General features: G+C 40.4%; 1 protein-coding gene across 3 annotated transcripts in view; it reads right to left on the bottom strand.

Moving 5' to 3' along the window:
- Nucleotides 1–20,815, bottom strand: part of svep1 (sushi, von Willebrand factor type A, EGF and pentraxin domain containing 1) — a 236,178-nt gene that overhangs the window by 20,502 nt on the left and 194,861 nt on the right. For all 3 annotated transcript variants that reach the window (XM_043716218.1, XM_043716221.1, XM_043716222.1), the window contains 3 exons: nt 13,795–13,968; nt 6,651–6,821; nt 1,685–1,780 (listed from right to left, as the gene is read on the bottom strand). In XM_043716218.1, coding sequence (XP_043572153.1) covers nt 1,685–1,780; nt 6,651–6,821; nt 13,795–13,968 — 441 coding nt within the window. The remainder of the gene's footprint in view (nt 1–1,684; nt 1,781–6,650; nt 6,822–13,794; nt 13,969–20,815) is intronic.

Genomic DNA, 20,815 nt, shown 5'->3' with positions numbered 1-20,815 from the left:
GGATTTTTCCACATTAATTAGCACATGCTAAATATTAATTTTAATCCAGTGTTATATTACTAATACTAAAAAATATGAAAATAAGAGCTTGTTTAAAATCTAAATTTACTTCCCACGTTTTGCATACTTGCTTTTAAATTGAATAAAATTGGAATTAAGATAAGCAAGAATATTACTAAATGGGAATTCTTTGTTGTTTTGTTGCTGGTAATCAGGATTGAGCACATTCGGGTCAGATGGACAACTGGTGCAAATGGATCAAAGTAGAAACGCTTAAAGATGAATCACCAAGTAAGAACTGAATTGAAACACCTTCAATATAGAGTTCAGAACAATGGAATGAAGAGAGAAAATGCTTTCCAATTCAGGTCCATTGGAGATTATTGATTCTGTGCCCAATTTATCAGCCCCAAATGAGTACTTATTAATGTCTAATATGGCAAGTGGCAGACACCTTGTGAATCTGCACCTTAGATGAGTTCAGTTTAATAGTTACCCAGGATTTACAGTAGTTTTTAAAAAAATTCTGTAATGTTTCTTGGTAAATATTACATTTATGAGATTTGGGACCCTCCAGATCCTCTAATGTGAATGGATTCTTTCACAGGGTTCCAGGTGTAGGGGGAATTGCCCATTGAAAATTTCAATATCTAGGGCAATTCCCATGCAGCCAGCTGCTTTAGGGATTCCATAGAGACCTCATGCGCCAATTCAATCAATGCTGTCCCAATAACTCCCTTACCATGTTTCTCTTGCCACAGAACGTTAGCATTTTAAAATTAATTCATAGGACGAGGGCCTCGCTGGCAAAGCCGGTATATATTGCCCACCTTTAACTGTCCTTGAGAAGGAGGTAGTGAGCTGCCTTCTTGAATAAAACTGAGTGACTTGTTAAAAACTGAAGAAACTGCAGATGCTGTAAATCAGAAACAAAAACAGAAGTTGCTGGTAAAGCTCAATAGGTCTGGTAGCATCTGTTAAGAGAAAGTGTCGCCAGATCCGAAACGTTAACTTTAATTTTCTTCACAGATGCTGCCGGACCTGCTGAGCTTTTCCAGCAACTTCTGTTTTTGTGAGTGACTTTCTAAGGGCTCTTAAGAATAAATCATATCATTGTGGATCTGAAGTCACATGCATTTCATTTCAGGTAAGAACAGCAGATTTTTCATTCCTAAGAGAGTACTGGCAAACAAAATTTTTTTTTACTGGCTTTTTTTACCTGTAGTCAAGGGGTTTCCTGCTTTCCATTATCAATGCTTGTTTTTTTTATTCCAGATGTTGACTTCACCAGCATTCATGGCAGGATTTGCGTTTGTTTCTCCAAAACTATTAATCCAGGCTTTTTGAGAATTGTCCACCAACATAATTACTATGATACCAGCTTCAAATCTTACTTCAACTTATTTCCAACTTATTAGATTTATATCCCAGCTGTATCTAGTTGACTAATATTACTTTTCACCCAGCACAGGTAATGATGGACTATCATACTGGAGGCCAAGACACAACTGCTTTTCTTAAACCCTCTTGTTAATTTGGGCAGGTTGTTTTGGGAGTGACTGAACCAGTCAACGTTCAAGAAGTCTTAAGACGAGAGGTCAATTATTAACCAAATTGGTCATGCAGTACTCCATTGTACAGTAACACTGCAGATGGCAGAATGATGCAGCCTTGTAATACTCACGGGTTTCACAGAGACGCCCCATCCATCCTTCAGGACAAGTGCATGTGTTTGGTCTTTCACAGGCTCCACCATTCTGACAGGGAAACCTGCAGACAGCTAGTCGAATAGAAACCAACAGTAAACGGTTAGTGTGAAGCATGAGTATTTAATCAAATAGTACATGGACTAATTCCAGATAAATCCTGATCTACTGATCAGTACCAATATTTTTCCTCCCTTTATTTTTTCACAGGATGTGGGCATAACTGGTAAAGTCAGCAGTTGTTGCCCAGCCTTAATCTCCCTTGAGTGACTTGTTGAGCTATTTGGGAGGACAATTAAGAGTCACCCACATTGCTGTGAGTCTGGATATAGGCCAGACAAGGTAAGGTTGGGGGATTTGCTTCCCTGAAGGACACTGGCAAACCAGTGGGTTTCTTTTGCAAATATTGACAATAATTTTATGATCATTATTACAGAGATTTTATTAATTGGATTTAAACTGCACTAGTTGGTGGGTGAAATTTGAATATATGTACACAGAGGATTAGCTTAAAATTCTGTGTTACCAGTCCAGTAATATTACCACTACAACCCCATCTCCCCAGTTCCTGGACAAATGGAAATCGTAGATTGAAATGAATGAATATTGGCTAGAATAAACAATATTAGTGGAGAAATATTGAGCAGTTTAGCACCTTTGATTAAGGACAAGATTAAATGCATCCCACGTTGCTCAGAGGAGCAAGGTAGATAGCAAAGATTTGGATCATTATTTCACAAACCTGTCTGGCTGTACATCTGGTGTTGGAAAGCTAATGATGTACTACTGCTTAAAGATGAATATATCCCAATATTATTGTCCAGTCTGTCTATCTTTGCTAGTGGGCAAAGTATTGAAAAAATACCAAGAGATAGTACAAATTAACAGTGAGAAAAGCAAGATTGACTAGAGCAGTCAACATGAATTTCTTTTAAGAAAAGGTCATGTCTATCTTGATATGTATAACTAACATTTTCTGAGGTTGTATACAGGAATGTCATTGAAAATGCAACAGGAGTTCAGTGCGAATGTAAAAGGAGGGTCAATGAGGCTACAACAGGAGGTCAGTGAGGATGCAACAGAAGAATCTATAAGTATGTACCAGGAGGGTGAATGAGGATATAATAGAAAATCAATGAAGATGTAATAGGAATGTCCATGAGGATGTAATAGAAGGTCAATGGTGGTGTAACAGGAAGATGAATGAGGATATAACAGGTGGGTCAATGGAGATATAACATGAGGTCAATGAGTAAGTAGAAAGCGGGTCAGTAAGGATGAATGAATATGTAATGGGAGGGCCAATGAGGATGTAACAGGACAGTCAATGAGACTATTACAGGAGGTCAGCGATGGTGTAACAGGATGTTAATGAGAACTTAATGGAAGGTTGAATGGAGATGTAATAGGAGGGTCAATGAGGATGTAATAGTAGGGCCAATAAGACTATAATAGGTGAGTCAATAAGGCTGTAATAAGGATGTCAATGAGGATGCATCAGAAGGGTCAATGAAGATGCAACTGTAGGGTAATGAGGACGTAACAAGAGGGTCAACAAAGGATAGCATATTTAATGTATTTGCCAAAGGTTTTGGTAAAACTGTTTGACAAGATCCCACATGACAGACTGGCCAGAAGAATGAGATCCAATGAGAAGTGACAAGTTGGATCCAATATCAGCTTAGTGCCAGGAAATAAATGAATACCAAGCATTTTGCTGATTGGATGATTGTTTCCATTGGGATTTTGCAGGGCTCAGTATTGTGTGCCTTGCTTTTCATGCTATACAAAGCCAATGGTTGACTTCATTTTAGTGGACATGTTTAAGCTACAAAAATTGGCCATGTAGTTCAGTGATGATGAATCAGTCCACTGGTCAGGTGAACAGAAAAGCAGAGAAATGGAATTCTGTCTGGGAAAGTATAACATAATGCATTTGGGGAGATTATATTGGACTTGTAAAAAACAATAGGCAGACTGCAGTGAGAGTACTGCATACAGTTGTCACAAATTACAGAAAAGATATGATCACATTAGAGGATTTTGCTAGAAATGGAGAATTTTAACTTTGAGGAAAGATTGGTTAATAAGCATTTTATTTTCTTTTGAACAGTGGAAATTGACAGGAGGCTTGATTAATGTATATTAATTATGAAGTTACAAAATAGACTGGTTAGAAAGAATCCATTTCTGTTAGAAATATAATAACCGAGGGGTGTAGATTTAAAGCAAAACAGAAGTTACTGGAAAAGCTGAGCAGGTCTGGCAGCATCTGTGCAGAGAAATCAGAGTTAACGTCTCGGGATCGGTGATGAGGCAGGGTCACCGGTTCCGAAGCATTAACTTTGATTTTTCTTCACACATGCTGCCAGAACTGCTGAGCATTTCCAGCAACTCCTTTTTTTGTTTCTGATTTACAGCATCCACGGTTCTTTCAGTATAGATTTAAAGATGATGTTTGGAAGGATTGGAGGGGAGCTGAGGAGCAATTCTTTTTTTCATGAGGATGCAACAGGAGGTCAGTGAGAATGTAAGAGGAGGATCAAGGAAAACGGCAACACATTTTTTAAAGTGGAACTGACTGAGAGGGCAATAGATACAGAAACTCTCACTGCATTTGAAAAAGCTTGGATGTGCACGTGTGGTACTGCAAAGCTCCTGTCACATACCAAGAACTACAAAGTGTGTTTGACAGGGAGAAAAATCCAAGAGTTCTGGAGAAGAGTCATATCAGACTCGAAACATTAACTTGGTTTTTCTCTCGGCAGATTTTGCCAGACCTGCGGAGTTTATCCAGCATTTTCTGCTTTGTTTTAGATTTCCACCATCCACCGTATTTTATTCAAGACATGAATGGCTTCCATTCAAGCCATCAATCTATCTATGTTCTGATGTATTTCTGTGCTATAACAGATTCACTGGATTATTGTTCAATGGTTAAGAATGTGCGCTAATGTTATGAAATGTTCATCTTTTACTTGTGATCTTAAACTAAAGTCAAGTTCCAGGAGATGTGATTGGTTTCCCAACAGGACAGACACTGCTTGAACTATGTTGGTTGCAGCTCAGTAGATAAAGTTCTCGCCTCTGAGCTAGAAGGTTCTGGGGTTCAAGATTCACTTGAATTTTATTATACAGGCCAAAGCTACCAGTACTGAGAGATTCTTATGCTATTGCAGGAGCTTCCTCCTACACGAAGCCTTCTACCAAGGTCCCATTTTTTGTTTGAGGTAGGGGTAAGAGCTCCCAAGCATTACTTTAAGAAGAAACAGATTTCCACTGTTTTGCCTAATATTTATCCCCAAATTAACATCACAAAACAGATTCAATGGTCATCATCATCAAGTTTATGGAAGCTTGCTGTATACAAATTAACTGCCTTATTTCCAACGTTGCAACAATGACTACACTTCAAAAATACCACATAAGTTTTAGGATGTAATGAAATAGTAAAACGTGTTTTGGAAATGCCAGTTATTTCTATTGCTTTATTAGCCTCTTTTCTCAAGTCACGCAATCTGACCTTGGATAAGGTATAAAGGATTCAGGCCGAACAAAGATTTTATTTCCTGCAGTCTCAGCAAGGTAAGAAACATCTAGAAAATTCTTGATTCTTGAAAATGATGTTGTGTGATCACGCTCACATTGTTTCCAAAGCACAGTTTCTGCAGAAAACCAATGTGGTGAAGCAATTTTCTTGTTATGAATGAGATTTATTAAATTTCCTAAGTTGAAAGCAAAAAAGTATTTGATGAGGTATTTTGTCTTTGCTGTATTGTGCCTAATGTCTTGTGCCTTCCCAATGCTTACCAGTCTGTGTAATCTCACTTCCAATTTTCATTGTAGTCCCTAAACAACAAAGTTTCCACAGTAACATCAATGACTTGCATTCATAAAGCACCTTTAATGTAATAAAACAATACAAGACTGTTCACAACCAGAAAACAACAAAGGTGGTGTAAGGAGATATTTGGTTAAGTAACAGAAAGCTTGATTGAGGAAATTGCTTCCTAGGAATGTTTTGAGATGAAACCTGAGCATACAATCCAAGTGATAATTACTGTGTAATAATGTCTGAATGCTGCATGTTACAAGATGAGCTGGCCCATTTCACAACAGTAATGATTGATTTGGGTTTGGAACTCACTGCCTGACAGGATGGAAGTTGCATACATTTAATTGCAAACTTTAAAAACTTTGAAATGTTCCTCCAAAGGTGACTTATACATCAAGTAGAAAAGTGAATCACCATTGTAGATGGGGTTAGTTCCTGAAATAACACTAGCATCTGATACAAAGAGTGGGTGTGTCTTAAACTTCCCACAACTGCATCACATACAGCATATCTCTAGCTTGATCCCCACACCCAGCTATAACACACTAATATGTAAAACATGCAACTGTTGGGTGAAAAATTAAAGTTGACTATGAATGTGAGCATGGCCTGTTTTAGCTGAAAAGGGAGTTCAGTTTATATGCTGAGAATGTGCAGGAAATGATTTTTTGGGAGGCCAGAACATAAAGGGTTGTTATATAAGATATAAAGGGCTTATGCCCGAAACGTCAATTCTCCTGCTCCTTGGATGCTGCCTGACCTGCTGCGCTCTTCCAGCAACACATTTTCAGCTCTGATCTCCAGCATCTGCAGTCCTCACTTTCTCCTGCTATATAAGATAAGTCAACTTTATAAGTCATGATTTATGGAATTTTAAACATGATTTAAAATGAGTTAAAGGCAAGAATGGATTTGTTCTGAAGTGTCCTGTGATGGGAAAAACTGCAGATATTGGAGATAAAATCTCTTAGCAAGGCCACTGAAACTCACAGAAATGTTACTGTAGATGAGGAAGTGCCTTTACAAAAGTAGGGACAGAGAGAGAAAAGAAAAAGTGTGATGATTAGTGGCAATTATGCAGTTTTATCAAGTTTGTGATTTTTCAATACCTCTGCATCTGGGGGGTTTGCTCCAGGTTCCATTCTCCAGACAACTACTTGCTCGAGACCCTTCCAGCATATATCCACTGTAGCAGGAGTATGTTGCTATGTCTCCTACGTGGTGAAGCAATCCTCGTACAAAGGCATTTTTAACTTGAACTGGTGGTCCGCATGTTATTTCTTTGTCAAAGGATAAAAGGAACAAAAGTTACAATTTATGAAATTACTTATGTGGAAATAGCATGAGGGAAGGGACTGTTTCTGTGAGATCACCAAAATGCAGAGATCAGGAGCACCACAAGTATTCACAACTGGACAAGGGTCACTGGACCTGAAACATTAGCTCTGTTTCACACCCCGTAGATGCTGCCAGAGCTGCAGAGTTTACCCAGCACACCTCTAACTACACTTCTTCCAGATTTCTTGCTGGTCGAATGTCTGTTGTTTGGGAACAATTTTATTTTGGTGCCCATTGAGATAAAGGAGAAAGTGGGGACTGCAGAGGCTGGAGATCAGAGTGGAGAGTGTGCTGCTGGAAAAGCACAGCAGGTCAGGCAGCATCCGAGCAGCAGGAGATGTGACATTTCAGGCAAGAGCCCTTCATCAGGAAAGTGCCTCATTCCTGATGAAAGCCTTATGCCCGCAACATCGATTCTCCTGCTGCCTGACCTGCTGTGATTTTCCAGCACCACACTCTCAATGCTCATTGAGGTAAAGGATGATTGGTTAGAATGTCTATCCTGTATTGCATTCACATAATGAAATAAGTTATGATACTTTAAGTTGCTGCTTTAGTCCACTACTTTCAGATTGAGATCACAATTGAGAGTTACATTATTTTTCCAATCCTGCCTCCTAAGCAACTGGACACAACCTGTAATCCGTCATTCTGCAATGGAAACACCATAATTGTAAATACTTGAGATTAAAATCACCACACCTCAAACTGCACACCAGAGAAACAATTTTCCTGAATTTGACAATCTCACTTAGATTGTTGCTATGCATCTTCTTTCTTTACAAAAGGAGGGAGCTTTGTATTTCAGGGCGCCTCAGAAATGTGGAGCTGTACTTCCATTCTTTTGTATCGTAGAAATATTGGGGAAAGAAAAATCACATCTATATTCGCAGCAGTCAGCTGCCATATTCTGAACTTGAAAGGTTCTGATGCCACTTTGACAGCTGCTGTCATACAGTAAGTATATAAGGTAAGTGTGACATTAGGATACTGAGAGCATAAGGTGCCAGCTGGGTGAGGGTACAGGTTGTCGGCTCAGAAGAAGCAGGGTACAGGGTGGGTAGGGTACCAGCTGGGTAAGATGCCAAATGGGAAGGGTTTAGGGTGCCAAGTCACAAGGGTGCAAGGTGGTTAGGGAGCCAAGTAAATAATGCAGTGTTTAGGGTAGGTCAGGGTTTGTGGGAGAATTCAGGTCTAATAGGCATCAGATAAGGTGGATATCAGGACTGGAGGCAATGAGAGTGGAGCAGGGTTGGGGGCTGTGTCCAGCAGTGGCATTGGTGAGTCCAGTCTGCTGACAACAGTGGGGTTGAAGGTCAGGTAATGGTGGCAGCAGCAGAGTTGTTGGGTCTGGTGGTGGTCTAGTTTGTCAGGGATTGGATCCAGTGGGCATAGGGAGAGCATTGGTTGTCAGCTCTGGCAGTAGTGGTGGTATGAACGAGTTGGGTTTGGCAGTCATTAGTAATGGTGGGTGTCTAGCAGCAGGGATGTCAGTGATTATCAGGGGTCAGATCCAGTATATGTGGTCAAGGTCTTGGGGAATGTCAATCTCCTGGAGTTTTGGGATCCCCAGAAGGTCAGGGTCAGGGAGCAGCAAGAAATCTGGAAGAAGTGTAGTTAGAGGTGTGCATGGTAACTATGGGTAAAAACAATGACTGCAGATTCTGGAAACCAGATTTTGGATTCGAGTGGTGTTGGAAAAGCACAGCAGTTCAGGCAGCATCCGAGGAGCAGGAAAATGGTAATTATGGGGTCAGTTTAATAGTTAATGGGATTTAGACATTGTATCTAACTTTTACAGAAAATCAATTTTACTTAATTTCATGATTTAAATGGAGATTTTCAGAGGATCCCAGGCGAAAAAAGAATTGCGTGGCGGAAAGTTCAATTACCCAGGTAATTCCTTCAGTTGGCTATGTGGCGATTTTACAGAGTCCCCATGAACAAGTCTCATCTACACTGGAATAATGACTGTCCGGCCATTGCAAAATCTGCAAAGTCTGTTCTACAATATATAATAGTTGAATTATTATTTTGAATGTTTTTCTGTTCACAGGATCTTGAAGATTCTTAGCCGCAGGTTTAGTTTAATCAGTGAATTTCGGACTGGATGGAAGCCAGGTAATTAAAACCACGCCTATATATTCGACACAGATTCCCCTCATCATAGATTCTGTCTCAGCTATTTTAACCCTTGACAGAATATTCATCCAGTCTCTCAATGCACAAGGTTATCAAGCAAAAATTCTAGAATATTCAACAATAAGAACAGAATATGCAATTCAATAGCCTTTTGTCAGAATCTAATCAAAATCTTGGAGCTGTCTCCCTAACAGCACTGTGGCTGTACTTACATTGATTCTATATTACTGATAAGGAATAACATCTCTTCACTTACTCCCATAAGAGACAGAGATTGAACTCCATCTCGCTGGTTAGTATGACAAATAATGACTGAGTGACCATGTAGTTGATAACCTTTCTCGACGTAATGGTCACTTTTGGTATATGTAAGCATGACACTGTGGCATATTAGGAGGAACAATACAATGTCTTGCTATTTAAACAGAATGCATTGAAGTTTTTTTGTATAACACTTCAATAAAGTTAATAAGCAGATAAGCAAAGTTTGCAATTCTACAGTTTCCGGCTTACTGTTTAGAAAAATGATTGGTGATCTCATTCAAACAGACAAAATTCTTACAAGGTTCAATGGGGTAGATGCTGAAAGGATATTTTCCTTTGTCTACAACCAGGTTTCCCCATCTCAAAATAAGGGACTGGTGATTTATGGTGGGACAGTTGATGAACAGAGGATGACTTTCAAGACAATGTTTCAAAGTGCTCAGCAAAAGTATATACCAGTGAAAAGGAAGGACTGTAGGAAAAGGGGTATTCAGTTATGGATATCTAAAGAAATAAGGGAGGCTATCCAATTAAAAGGAGAAAGTGAGGTCTGCAGATGCTGGAGATCAGAGCTGAAAATGTGTTGCTGGAAAAGCGCAGCTGGTCAGGCAGCATCCAGGGAACAGGAGAATCGATGTTTCGGTCATAAGCCCTTCTTCAGGACTGAAGAAGGGCTTATGCCCGAAACGTCGATTCTCCTGTTCCTTGGATGCTGCCTGACCTGCTGCGCTTTTCCAGCAACACATTTTCATATCCAATTAAAAGAGAAAGCATACAAATTGGCAAAAACTAGTGGGAAACTAGAATGTTGGGAAAACTTTAAAGGTAAAAATAAGGACTGCTGGAAACCAGATTCTAGATTAGAGTGGTGCTGGAAAAGCACAGCAGTTCAGGAAGCATCTGAGGAGCAGGAAAATCGACATTTCGGGCAAAAGCCCTTCATCAGGAATAGAGGCTTTAAAGGTCAACAGAAGGCCACACAAATATGATAGACATGTAAGATAGATTATGAGAGTAAACTAGCTCAAATTATAAAGACAGATAGAAAAACATTCTATAAATATATAAAATGGAGTGGCTAAGGTAAACATTGCTCCTTTATAGGATGAAAAGAGGGTTTTTGTAATGGGATATGAGGAAATGACCGAGGCATTAAATAGGTATTTTGTGTCGGGCTTCACAGAGGAGGACCTGAGTAACGTGCCAGTAACTGACAAGGAGATGAAGATAGATGAGGACCTGGAGATAATCATTATCATGAAAGAGGTAGTGTTGGCAAGCTAGTGCAGTTAAAGGTAGACTAGTCTCCTGGGCCCTGATGGATTGCATCCCAGGATACGTAAAGAGATGGCAGGGGAAATAGCAAATGAACTTGTAGAAATTTTCCTAAATTCACTGGACTCGAGGGGCAGTTCCAATAGATTGGAAAACAGCAAATGTGACGCCACTGTTTAATAAAGGAGGTAGACAAAAGATGGGGAATTACAAATCAGTTAGCTTAACCTCAGTAGTGGGGAAAATGCTTGAATCTACTATCAAGGAAGAAATAGGAAGACATCTAAGTACAGATTGTCCCTTTGGGCAGAAAGCAGCATGGGTTCATGAAAGACAGGTCACGGTGGACAATGGGGTCCCAGTAGATGTGGTGGATCAAGATTTCCAAAAGGCATTTGACAAAGTGTCGCACTGCATAAGATAAAGATGCATGGCATTATGGTTAATGTATCAGCATGAATAGATGATTGGTTAACTAACAGGAAGCAAAGACTGGGAATAAATGAATACTTTTCTGATTAGTGATTGGTGAATAGTCATGTGCCTCAGGGATCAGTGTCGGAGCTGCAATTATTTACGGTTTACATAGATAATTTGGAGTTGGGGGTCCACGTGTCGTGTGTCACGTTTGAGGACGACGCTAAGGTGAGTAGTAGGGCAATTTTGTCCTTCATCACTAATGGGATTGAGTTTAAAAATAGGGAGATTACGTTGCAGCTGTACAGGGTGCTGGTGAGGCCATACCTGGAGTACTGCGAGCAGTTTTAGTCTCCTTACTTCAGAAAGAATGCACTGGCACTAGAGGGGGTGCAAAGAAGGTTCACAAGGTCGATTCCAGAGTTGAGAGAGTTGGCTTATGAGGAGAGACTGAGAAAATTGGGATTATATTGATTGGAATTTAGAAGAATGAGGGGGGATCTTACAGAAGCATATAAAATTATGAAGGGAATAGATAAGATAGAGGTAGAGAGGATGTTTCCGTAGGTGGGTAAAACTAAGACAAGAGGGCATAGCTTCAAAGTTCAGGGAGGCAGATTTTGGACTGAATTGAGAAGGAACTTCTTCACTCAGAGGATTGTGAATCTGTGGAATTCCCTGCCCAGTGAAGTGGTTAAGGCTTCCTTATTGAATGTTTTTAAAGCTAAGGTAGATACTTTTTTGAACAGTAAAGGAATTAAGGGTTATGGTGAGAGGGCAGCTAAGTGGAGCTGAGGCAATGAAAAAATCAGCAATGATCATACTGAATGGTGGAGTGGGCTCAAAGATGGCCCACTCTTGCTCCTAGCGCTTATGTTCTTATTTAGGACACAGATAAGGAGGAACTCTTCACATAGCGGGAGGTGAATCTTTGAAACTCTCTGCTCCAGAGGGCTGTGGAGGTTCTGTCATTGAACATATTCAAGACAGAGACTGATAGATATAGGCAGAGCTTAAGAAAGGATACTGAAATACAACGTCAGTCATAATCCAGTTGAATGGTGGAGTAGGCTCAAGGGAATCAAATAACTTAATTGTTCTCCTATTTCCTATGCTCCTATACAAACACTAAACCTAGGGATCATCAATGTAAGAGCGTACTGTTAAATCCAATAAGGAATTTAGGACCAACTTCTTTACAATAGATAGTGGTAAGAATGTAGACCTCTACCACAAGAAACAGTTGTGATGAATTTCCCAAATGCAGTCAAGGGCAAATTGGATAAATTGATGGAGAAAGGAAGGATATGTTGTAGGATGAGAGGAAGAGAATATGGGAAGAAGCTTATATGGAGTATGTATATTGTTACAGATAGGTTTGGCCAAATGCCTTTAGTGCAATTCTCTATAATTAAAATGGAGATGATTACCAATCAAAGCCAATTCCTTCACAATGGAAGTTGACCAAGGAATGCTGTATACTTAAGTAGCAAAGTGCACCAAATTGATATTCAGTATCCACGTTTCACTGTGGATAACTGTCTCTGAACAGCAACCACAATAGTAATAGATCCCTTTTAACAGTAACTCTTTTATCTGATCTGAAAATGTGTTGCTGGAAAAGCGCAGCAGGTCAGGCAGCATCCAAGGAGCAGGAGAATCAACGTTTCGGGCAGGAGCCCTTCTTAAGGAATCATCTCCTGCTCCTTGGATGCTGCCTGACCTGCTGCGCTTTTCCAGCAACACATTTTCAGCTCTGATCTCCAGCATCTGCAGTCCTCACTTTCTCCTCTTTTATCTGATGCCAAAGAATGCAAACATATTTCTTTATTGTTGGCAGATCTCAACCAACTCCCTTTTTCCCTAAGGTAAAAATACAATGGATGCTGGAAACGTGAACAAAAATACTAGAAATATGCCAGAACCTTTCAGCAGTTCAGAAGGCACCCGCAAAAAGGGAAACCCAATTAACATTTTGTTGTCAGGACGGAAGACGTCAGATGAGCAGCTGCTCATCTCTTGGTACCTTCCTTTCTGATGAAAGGCCATCAACCCAAAGGAAGGGCAGTTTGAACCCAACATACTGAATGGGAACTCCACTAGATTGGGTGAAATCTGTCAGGTCTTTCTCCTTGATCCAGAATTCTGGATTTACTGCCTGGAAGGGCGTTGGAAGAAAATTCAATTGCAACTTTGTAAAGAAAATTTTTAAAAAATTTATTCATGGGATGTGTGCATCATTGCTAGGGACAACATTTTTTTGCCCGTCCCTAATTTCCCAGAGGGCATTTGAGAGTCAACCACATTGTTGTGGGTTCGGAGTCATGCATAGGCCAAATTGGTAAGGATAGCAGTTACTTTCTCGAAAGGACATTAGTAATGAGATGATATTGTTCCCCAACAATCAACAATATTTTCATGGTCATCACTAGACTCTTAATTCCAGATTTTTAGAATTGAATTCAAATGCCATCATCAAGATGGGATTCGAACCTTGGTCACCAAGAGTCTCTGGAGTAACAGTTGATTGATAATACCACTAAGTCATCACCTCCCCTAATTAATATTTATATTTGAAAAGGAAAAAAAAATTGCATAGTCCTGAGAGAAGAACAGTGAGTTGGGAGTGGTGGTTGGACTAATTGGAGACAATTTGCACAGGCAAGATGGTCTCGGTGGCCTTTTTCTTTGTTTACAGCTGGGCAGCTTGAATTTAGCTTCTTATGGTATTGTGGATGAGTTGTGAATACACAAGACAGTTTTCATCAAGTGTTAAATAAAAATCAAAGACAGAGAGGATATAAGTATTGTGCTCACCTTTACACACAGGTACAGGTTGACTCCAGCTCCCATTGGCCATACATTCAGCAGAGGATGCCCCTTCAACATTGTAACCTTCATCACAATAGAAATTGACTGTTTGGCCAACACTAATGGCATTATAATGAGCTTGCCCATTTATGGGTGAAGGTGGTGGATTGCACAGCGTCACTGAAAGAGAGAAACGAAAGGGATTCTGTATAGAATCACATGGAATGTAAAACACAGAGACTGGCCACTTGGCACAGAGCTTCAACAAACCTCTTCGCCCATTACTTCACTTTGAATTTCTTCCTCAACCATGCTCAGCAGATAGTACTCCTGTCTAAGTCACATGGGTATGGGTTCATGCTCCAATTCAGGGTTTAAGCACGAAAATCAAAGGTAACATTTTAATGTAGTAATCTGCTGCACTGTTGAAGGTGCTGCCTTTGGATGAGCTATTAAAACTCTGCTAGATACACATAAAAGAATCCTATATTGAAGAAGACTTAAGTAGCCTTGTTGAGATTAATTTAGGCTTAATTCCCTCAATCCAGTGCAGCATTGCAAGGCTGTGCCACTGGCTCCTGGAAATTGCAAACTCATACACCAGATGATGTCTAGATCTTTAAGGTCCTTCTTGAATGTACTTCAACTTTGGCCAGCCCAGGTTCTCACTGTTGCCTGGCCATGTCCACTCTGCTGCCATTGTAGAAAGGGCATATGTCCAGGAGGCAAAAGATGTGTCCTGCCAGCATAAGTTGTCTTTCTCTGTGACCAATCCTTTGAAGGTAATGTCATTTGTAAAGACTAGGACCGTCAACTGGTAGTGTTGCCAGGGAATGCCACAGTCTGCACCATCTCCTTCTTTGATAACCAAGAGGAAAAAGAATGAAAGAGCATGCAACCTTGCCATATCCGGTGATGGCTTGCTATATTGTTGATGTTAAAAAAAGAGTCTATGGTGCCTGTGTTAGTATTGATGCAGCAGTTAGAGTAAACATTTTAAATGTTTGAAGATCTTATTATACTGCCCCAGATTTTTGCACTGTATAGCAATGTTCCAGAGTGACTGCTGATGAATAGGATCAAAAGTCATCTTAGAATCAAAGAAATTGATAACAAGTGACTCCTTTAAAATCTAGGCTTTGCAATTGATATTCCTGAGCATTATAAAATCTGGTCACAGCATGACCTTCAATCCTGCTGGAACCCTGCCTATTCCTTTAGCAGTGTAACATAGATTCCTACTTTGAATTTGTTGAGAAGCACAAAGTTCCAGAAGTCGCCAGGTACTGAGAGTTATGTTATGTTTTTCCAGTTGTTTTAGTCACTGAGGTTCCCTTTCATTTGCAGCTTGACGTTTACTCCTTGTCTCCTGACATCTGGGACATCCTCTGCAGGCCAGACCTTGTTGAACTGGTCCGTGAACTCTATTGCAATTGTGTTCTTGTCACATTCCAACAGCTGCACCTCAACAGTTGAATGTCAACTTGCAAGGATTTGTCAGATTATAGGTTGTGAAGAAGAGCAAGGAGATATTTTTTGGGTCCTAATTAGTTTTAATCCCTTCAAAAGAAAACAAATTATCTGAAGGTTATTGTATTCCTGTTTATTAGGACTTTTCAGATTACAATTTAGTGGTTGCATTTTCTACAACAAAACAGTAATCAAACTTCAAAAAAGTCTATTGTTGACTGGACAGCATCTCAAGACATCCAGTAGTTCTAAAAAACATTGTTTAAATGTAAGTGTTATTTTTTCACCAACTTACCCAGCTTCCTCATTAAGTGCATCTATGCTAGTCAACTTGACATCCCACATTCTAACCACATTCTCTAGGTTAAGAGGTTTCTCAGAAATTCCTGATTGAATTGATCAGTGACAGTACCTTTTGTTTATGGCCCTCAATTGTGATCTCATCCATAGCAGAAATATCACTCCCACATCTAAACCATCAATTCCATTCATAATTTTAAAGATTTCTATCGTGTCACCTCTCTTCTCCATTTTTAAGAGCCTATTCAGGGGGTAGTTTATTCAGTTTAGTAAATGTTACCATCCATTTGTAACAAGAAGGATCATGTTAAATGGGCACATAAGACATTGAAATTTTGGGAATAAAAGAAATAGGGTAACTAGAGATGGGCCCACGTCCTATCAGGGAAGTAAAAGAAACTCACTGTTGAGAAAATTTGATTTCTAATTCATATAAAATTTCTGGGTGAGGTTTCTTTCAAAAAACATGCATTTTATTGTTTTCTTTTTATTTAATTTGTTTTTAAAGTTTCATCACCATAAGTTGTGAGGTAGCAAAATAAAAATATAGAATTTTGGGGCCAGGGAGTGTCTCAGAGCTACCAGCTGTTTAAAAGCTAATGGTTGTTTACATTTTTTTCATACCATGTTCTAATGCAACATGCATGGGAAGGAAACCAAAATATTGGCACACTTTAAATTACATGAAGCAAACTGATCCACGTTCATGGCCAGTGTACCCATCGCAAAACGAAACTGAATAAGACAGTTGTTTCATGTTTAGAATATACAATCTGAGAATGGTTATAATGCAAAAAGAGACCATTCGGCCCTGCAAACCTGTACCAGATCTCTGCAAGGGCAACTCACCAAGTCCCATTCCCCACTCCTTTGTTCTCACCCTCACAAAACTTCCTCTTCAGATAATGATTCAATTCTCCTTTTCAATCCACAACTGAGTTTGTCTGCACCATGCTGTCAGGCAGTGATTCCGAATTCCAAAGCCATTCTCCATTCACCCTTAAATTGGTATCCTCTGTTTTTTTTTATTTTTTCTATAGATTAGATTCCCTACAGTGTGGAAACAGGCCCTTCGGCCCAACAAGTCCACACCGACCCTCCGAAGGATAACCCACCCAGTCCCATTTTCCTCTGACTAATGCTCCCAGCACTATGGGCAATTTAGCATGGCAAACTGACCTGGCCTGCACACCTTTAGACTGTGGGAGGAAACCAGAACACCCAGAGGAAACCCACGCAGATATGGGGAGAATGTGCAAACTCTACACAGACAGTTGCCCGAGGCTGGAATCGAACCTGGAACTCTGGTGCTGCGAGGTAGCAGTGCGAACCACTGAGCCACTGTGCTGCCCATTGTTTTAGATGAAATTTTATTCTTCTTAACTCCACAAGACACAGACCAGCCTGTTCAATATTTCCTCACAGGATAACCATCCTCTCCACAACCAGAATTCTTAATGCACTCTCCATGTTCCCCTTCTAACTTCATATCCTGATTAGATTATACATCCTGATTATAAGTAGAATGCATTTCTATCTTATTCTGTTACTCTTAATCTTCTGTAAGTAGACCATCAAATTATGAAGTATTTAAGAACATTATATACCTCAAATGCTTGATGGTAATAATACTTCCCTGTAAGGCATTCTGACCTGGAAACAGGTGGACCTTCTGGTGTGATTTGATTGCTCCTTGAGTATGCCAGAATTGTTAGAGACCAGACCATCACCTGAGGTTTGAACAATGACATATTTTGCTTGCCTCAAAGATGGTGAAAGCTGCAAAGGATGATGGGTCAAGATTGCACATTAAATGTTGGGGGTTTCCACAGCGTCAGGTTTTATTGCAGGCAAGTATGATGGTCAGTGCAGTTCGCGATGTTGATATCAATTGATACAGGGTGAATATATGGCACACTTGGGGTGCGAGGCAAAATATCAGACAGGTTTCTTTCCATGGTGAGATGGAGAAAAAGAGTTCAAAAATATTTCTGGGAAGATTCCCCACATATCTCAAGCTTCAGCCACCTCCTTCTGACTTCCCAGCCTTGACATGTCACAATGACTCCCCAAGTGGGAGGGGGCACTGCTCAGTAAATGCATCAATGGACAGCAGCAGTAACAAGTGAAGTTTTGGCATGGACCCACAGAGGCTTAGAGTGTTCTGCATGTCTCATCTATAACACTGGAGTTGAAAAAGTCATGTGATGTGGAAGAATTTCAGTGTGAGTTCTAATTTGGTTGCTACTTTTCCATGGAACATCGGACATAGAACATTACAGGCCCTTCGGCCCTTGGTGTTGCACCAACCTGTCATACCAATCTGAAGCCCATCTAACCTATACTATTTCATGTATGTCCATATGCTTGTCCAATGACGACATAAATGTGCTTAAAGTTGATGAATCTACTACCATTGCAGGCAAAGCATTCCATACCCTTACTACTCTCTGAGTAAAGAAACCACCTCTGACATCTTTCCTATATCTATCACCCCTCAATTTAAAGCTATGCCCCCTCATGCTTGCCATCACCATACTTGGAAAAAAGGCTCTCCCTGTCCACTATCTAACCCTCTGCTTATCTTGTATGTCTCAATTAAGTCACCTCTCAACCTTCTTCTCTCTAACAAAAACAGCCTCAAGTCCCTCAGCCTTTCCTCGTAAGACCTTCCCTCCATACCAGACAACATCCTAGTAAATCTCCTCTGCACCCTTTCCAAAGCTTCCACATCCTTCTTATGATGCGGTGACCAGAACTGTACACACCAGATTTTTGTACAGCTGTTGCATAACCTCATGGTTCCGGAACTCAATCCTTCTATTAATAAAAGCTAAAACACTGTATGCCTCCTTAACAACCCTGTCAACCTGGGTGGCAACTTTCAAGGATATGTGTACATGGACACCGAGATCTCTCTGCTCATCTACACTACCAAGAATCTTACCATTAGCCCAGTACTTTGCATTCCGGTTACTCTGACCAAAGTGAACCACCTCACACTTGTCCGCATTAAACTCCATTTGCCACCTCTCAGCCCAGCCCTGCAGTTTATCTATGTCTCTCTGTAACTTACAACATCCTTCGTCACTATCCACAACTCCATCAACCTTAGTGTAGTCTGCAAATTTACTAATCCACCTTCTATGCCCTCATTCAGGTCCTTTATAAAAATGACGAACAGCAGTGGACCCAACACCGACCCTTGCGGTACACCATTAGTAACTGGACTCCAGGATGAACATTGCCCATCAACCACCACCCTTGTCTTCTTTCAGCAAGCCAATTACTGATCCAAACTGCTATATCTCCGACAATCCCATTCTTCCGCATTTTGTACAATAGCCAACTGTGGGGAACCTTATCGAACACCTTGCTGAAATCCATATATATCACATCAGCCGGTTTACTCTCATCTATCTGTTTGGTCACCTTCTCAAAGAACTCAATAAGGTTTGTGAGCGACCTACCCTTCACAAAACTGTGCTGACTATCCCTAATCAAATTATTCTTTTCTAGATGATTATAAATCCTATCTCTTATAACCTTTTCCAACACTTTACCAACAACTGAAGTAAGGCTCACTGGTCTATAATTACCAGGGTTGTCTCTACTCCCCTTCTTGAACAGGGGAACCACATTTGCTATCCTCCAGTCTTCTGGCACTATTCCTGTCAACAATGACAATTTAAAGATCAATGCCAAAGGCTTGGCAATCTCCTTCCTGGCTTCCCATAGGATCCTAGGATAAATCCCATCTGGCCCAGGGGACCTGTCTATTTTCACACTCTGCAGGATTTCTAATACCTCTTCCTTGTGTACTGCAATCCCACCTAGTCTAGTAGCCTGTATCTCAGTATACTCCTCGACAACATTGTCGATTTCTAGAGTGAATACTGTCAAAAAATATTCATTAAGTGCTTCCCCTATCTCCTCTGATTCCACACACAACTTCCCACTACTATCCTTGGTTACAAAAATCTCACAGAGTCAAAGTTCAGTCCTGAATTCACACTGACTGGCACAGCCTGGCTGATATGTCTGGAGTTCATAGTTTGGCCAGAAGGCACTAATCAGGCACTGTCTTCTTGGTAAAGTTGAAACTCTGAAGACATTCCTTAATGAGCTCTGCCAAAGGTCTGTACACATGGGAAAGGAGAGTAATGGCCAGTATAGCTCTGGTGAAATGAATTCCTGTTGTCCTTATCATTTCACCTCCTTTTCTACTCTAATACAAGTAAAGAAAAAGCTAACGTTTGCTTAAAAAAAAGTGAAGTGCTTTATCTAATGTTTACTTCTTGGCTTCTGTACAGGCATTAGTAGGCAGGATCGTTAAGAAGGCATTTAGCAGTCTTGCTTTCATTGCTCAGACCATTGAATATAGGAGTTGGAACATCATTTGAGATTGTACAGGATGCTGATCAGGCCACTTTTGAAGTACTGCGCACAGTTCTGGTCATCCTGCTATAGGAAGAATATTATTAAATTGGAGAGGGTTCAGAAAAGATTTACATAGATGTTACTGGGAATAGAGGGTTTGACTTATAAGAAGAGGCATATCAAATTGTAAGCATGGAAACAGACCCTTCAGTCCAACTCATCCGTGCCAACCAGATACCTGAATTAATTTAGTCCCATTTGCCGGCATTTGGCTCATATCCCCATAAACCCTTCCTATTCATGTAGCTATCCAGATGCCTTTTAAATGTTGTAATTGTACCAGCCTCCATCACTTCCTCTGGCAGTATATTCCATACATGCACCACCTTCTGCGTGAAAATGAACCCCTGAGGTTCCTTTTAAATCTCTACCTGTCACCTTAAACCTATGCCCTCTATTTGTGGACTCTCCCACAATGGGAAAAAGATCTTGGCTATTTACCCTATTCATGCCCCTCATGATTTTATAAATCTCTATAGCCTCTGATGCTCCAGGTAAAATAGCCCAAGCCTATTCAGCCACTCCCTAAAGTTTAAACTCTCCAACCCTGGTAACATCCTTGTATATCTTTTCTGCACCTTTCAAATTTGACAACATCTTTCCTGTAGCAGAGAGACTAGAAATGAGCACAATATTCCAAAAAGGGCCTAACCAATGTCCTGTACAGCCGTAACATGGCATCCCAACTCCTACACTCAATAAGGGTAAATGTGCCAAATGCCTTCTTCACTCCCTGTCTACCTGCGACTCCACCTTCAAGGAACTATGAACCTGCACCCCTAGGTCTCATGTTTGGCAACACTCCCCAGGACCTTTA

Source organism: Chiloscyllium plagiosum, chromosome 2 (assembly GCF_004010195.1).
Source record: "Chiloscyllium plagiosum isolate BGI_BamShark_2017 chromosome 2, ASM401019v2, whole genome shotgun sequence".
Taxonomy (NCBI): Eukaryota; Metazoa; Chordata; class Chondrichthyes; order Orectolobiformes; family Hemiscylliidae; genus Chiloscyllium; species Chiloscyllium plagiosum.
Note: the sequence above shows the minus strand (reverse complement) of the source record. Positions and strands in the feature narration are given on the sequence as shown.